This window comes from Pundamilia nyererei, unplaced genomic scaffold (assembly GCF_000239375.1).
Source record: "Pundamilia nyererei isolate P.nyererei 1_Seehausen unplaced genomic scaffold, PunNye1.0 scaffold00067, whole genome shotgun sequence".
Taxonomy (NCBI): Eukaryota; Metazoa; Chordata; class Actinopteri; order Cichliformes; family Cichlidae; genus Pundamilia; species Pundamilia nyererei.
In genome coordinates this window covers 3,118,027-3,120,716 of record NW_005187468.1, presented here as the reverse complement: position 1 = coordinate 3,120,716, position 2,690 = coordinate 3,118,027, and the positions used below count along the sequence as shown (strand labels likewise).

Here is a 2,690-nt window from a genome sequence, read left to right as displayed (position 1 = left end):
AAGAAGTTGTTGAACTTTGTCAACGCAATGATAGTAAATCTTCGTTATTTTTTGCTTTCTGTTCTAATCTAACCAACATTTCGCCAGTTGATTTCGCCTAACCCACGGAGGCGGGTGGATACGTGTCTGTCTGCCTTTATTTGTCGATTTTCGCTGTTTTTGAAAGCGAAAGCAAATTGAAGCGGGCCTGTGAAGCCATGTCTGACAACATGGAAGAGGATGAGCCTTTACCTCTCCAGCAGGAGCTGACCTGCCCTGTATGCCAGGGCATATTCCGGGACCCGATGCTGCTGCCCTGCACCCACAGCTTCTGTCGGCAGTGTCTGGAGGAAAATTTTAAGTACAGCAAAAAGTGTCCCGTCTGCAGGGAGGAGTATGAGAAAGACAAGGCCATCGCCAATCGTGCGCTCAATAGCACCTGCGAGTCCTTCCTTAAACAGACGAACAAACGACCGAAAACCATTCAGCCCAGTGACGCAGTCTGCAACCTGCACCTGAAACCCCTGGAGCTGTACTGCGAGAAGGACGAGGAGCCGGTGTGCGTGGAATGCGTCACTCTGCACAGCACCCACAGGCTGTACACACTGAGCGATGGGGCGCCCATGTGCAAGGTAAGAGTTCCCCTAACCAGTTTGTCAGATTCTTCTTGAGAAAGAAAAAAAGTGCTATGCAATCCTGTTTCCACCAGCAGGAACTGGTTTGTTTGAGATTTCTTAAAAGCTGACAAACTGTTTTTGCAGCTGCTCATTTAGTAATATGTTATGTAAAGGTGTTAACAGTAGGTTTACCAAACGTGGTTTAAGGCCAGTGCCAGACTAAAAAAGAAAAACTGAATGTGGATTCAAATTACAAATGCGTTTTTAGTTAACGTTAATGTCCTTTCTATCAGCTATGTAGGCTCTGATATAATGTCATCAGCAGCAACGGTGGCAATTTTGGATCTTCTGTAAAAGGAGATAATCAAGAAGTATATCAGATGCCCGTTATCTGCCATCAAAGACAGAAAATTGTTCACAGGATTGTTATTGCAGTCTGTACAACCACCTGAAGCACCACAGTGAATGCTTGTGAATATCTTGGCCTGCAATAAACGTTGTCACCCTTTTTTGGTAACAGCTCTCTGGTAACTCTATCCCCCTACAACAATTGTTTTAAAGCACAATCTTTTGGGCAGCAGTGGCTCTGGTAGCAGAAAGGGTCAATCCCCAGATCCTACAGTCTGTTGAAGTATCCTTGAGCAAGATACTGATAGATGGATAGACATAGTAGAAAGAACTTTGAATGCTCATATTAAATAGAAGGCACTATATAAGTATCTCCTATAAGTACCAGACCATTTACAATTTGATATCCTGTCATCTGTCTAACATGTGTATATTTGTGTTGTGTGTGTAACCCTTGTCACTGGCCTAAAACATTTTGTGCTAATGATGTTTTTTGCAGAAGGAGCTGAGCGAGAGAGTCCACATTTTTGAAAAGAAAGTGGACTCGTACAAGAAAACATCTCGCAATCTCAAAAACGCAGTGACCTATATCAAGGTAAGGTGACTGACATGTCTCACGGTGTTCTTATTACATGAATAGTGATTAAGCTGGTTATTAATAGCAGCAGGACTGTTATTTTGAATTCAGACATCTTCAGTTTCTAAAGGGTGGCTTCCTGGGGCGATCTGTAAAGTACTTTGCCCCCTTATGTTAAACTGATCCGGTGCAGATTAAATAAATTAGAGAGAAATATGACTCAGAAACATCGCAAATACGTACAATGTTATCCACAGGCAAAAAGTAAGATACACAATTGTGTACAGTGATTCATGTGTAACTTCTGTGGACTCACAAATACATGCTTCAATCCACGCACTAATACAAAGCAATTTGACCACACATGCACGGTTCTGTCTATTGAGAACAAGAAAAGACTTTTTCATAAAAAAAAAAAGTAATACATTAAAAAAAGACAAATACAGAGAGAAAGCCCAGATGTCTCCATTTCAGTCTGTGACATGAAACAAAAGTTACACACAAATCACTGTACACAATTGTACGCTTGTGGATCATATCGTTCATATTTGCAACGCTTTTAAAGCATATTTCTGTCCATAGGTTATGGGGTATTAATTTCACTGCTTCACGTTAATATTTTTCTGGCACACAGCACAAATGTACAGTACAAATCTGCTCTGTCTTAATACAGTATCAGGCTGAAGAAGCAGAAAAGCAGATCAAAGCAGAGTTTCAGAGGCTTCACGACGTGCTCACCGCAGAAGAAGCGATGCGTCTTAAAGCTCTGTCTGATGAGGAGGGGGAGAAGATCGCTGGCATACAGAAACTGATTGAAAGCACAGAAAAGGATGTTGTCGCTATGAAGGAGCTCATTGATACAATTAAGAAGGAGATGGGCAATGAGGATCTACCACTCCTCCGGGTAAAACAAAAAAAAAGTCTGTTATCACAATGTCGTTTTGTGTCTCACGAGCGCTTTACATGACTTGAATCAAACTGATTTCGGTCACTTTTTTTGTTTCAGAATTTCCAGAATTTAAAAAGACAGTAAGTCCCTGCAAAACTCGCTGTAATCAGAAATAATCTTTGCAAAAACAATCTCTGTTATAGATTAAATACATCTAAAAAATTCATTACAATGATGTTTTTGATAAATATTTGCACAATCGTCACATTACAGTTTTTTT

At 40.7% G+C, this 2,690-nt stretch overlaps 1 protein-coding gene across 1 annotated transcript in view; it reads left to right on the top strand.

Annotated features, from left to right (window-relative positions):
- The first annotated feature begins 6 nt into the window (after positions 1-6).
- Positions 7-2,690, top strand: part of trim35-28 (tripartite motif containing 35-28) — a 6,351-nt gene continuing 3,667 nt past the window's right edge. The window contains exons 1-3 of the mRNA XM_013911606.1: positions 7-611; positions 1,444-1,539; positions 2,195-2,425. Of these exons, the coding sequence (XP_013767060.1) occupies positions 198-611; positions 1,444-1,539; positions 2,195-2,425 (741 nt within the window). The 5' untranslated portion in view covers positions 7-197. The remainder of the gene's footprint in view (positions 612-1,443; positions 1,540-2,194; positions 2,426-2,690) is intronic.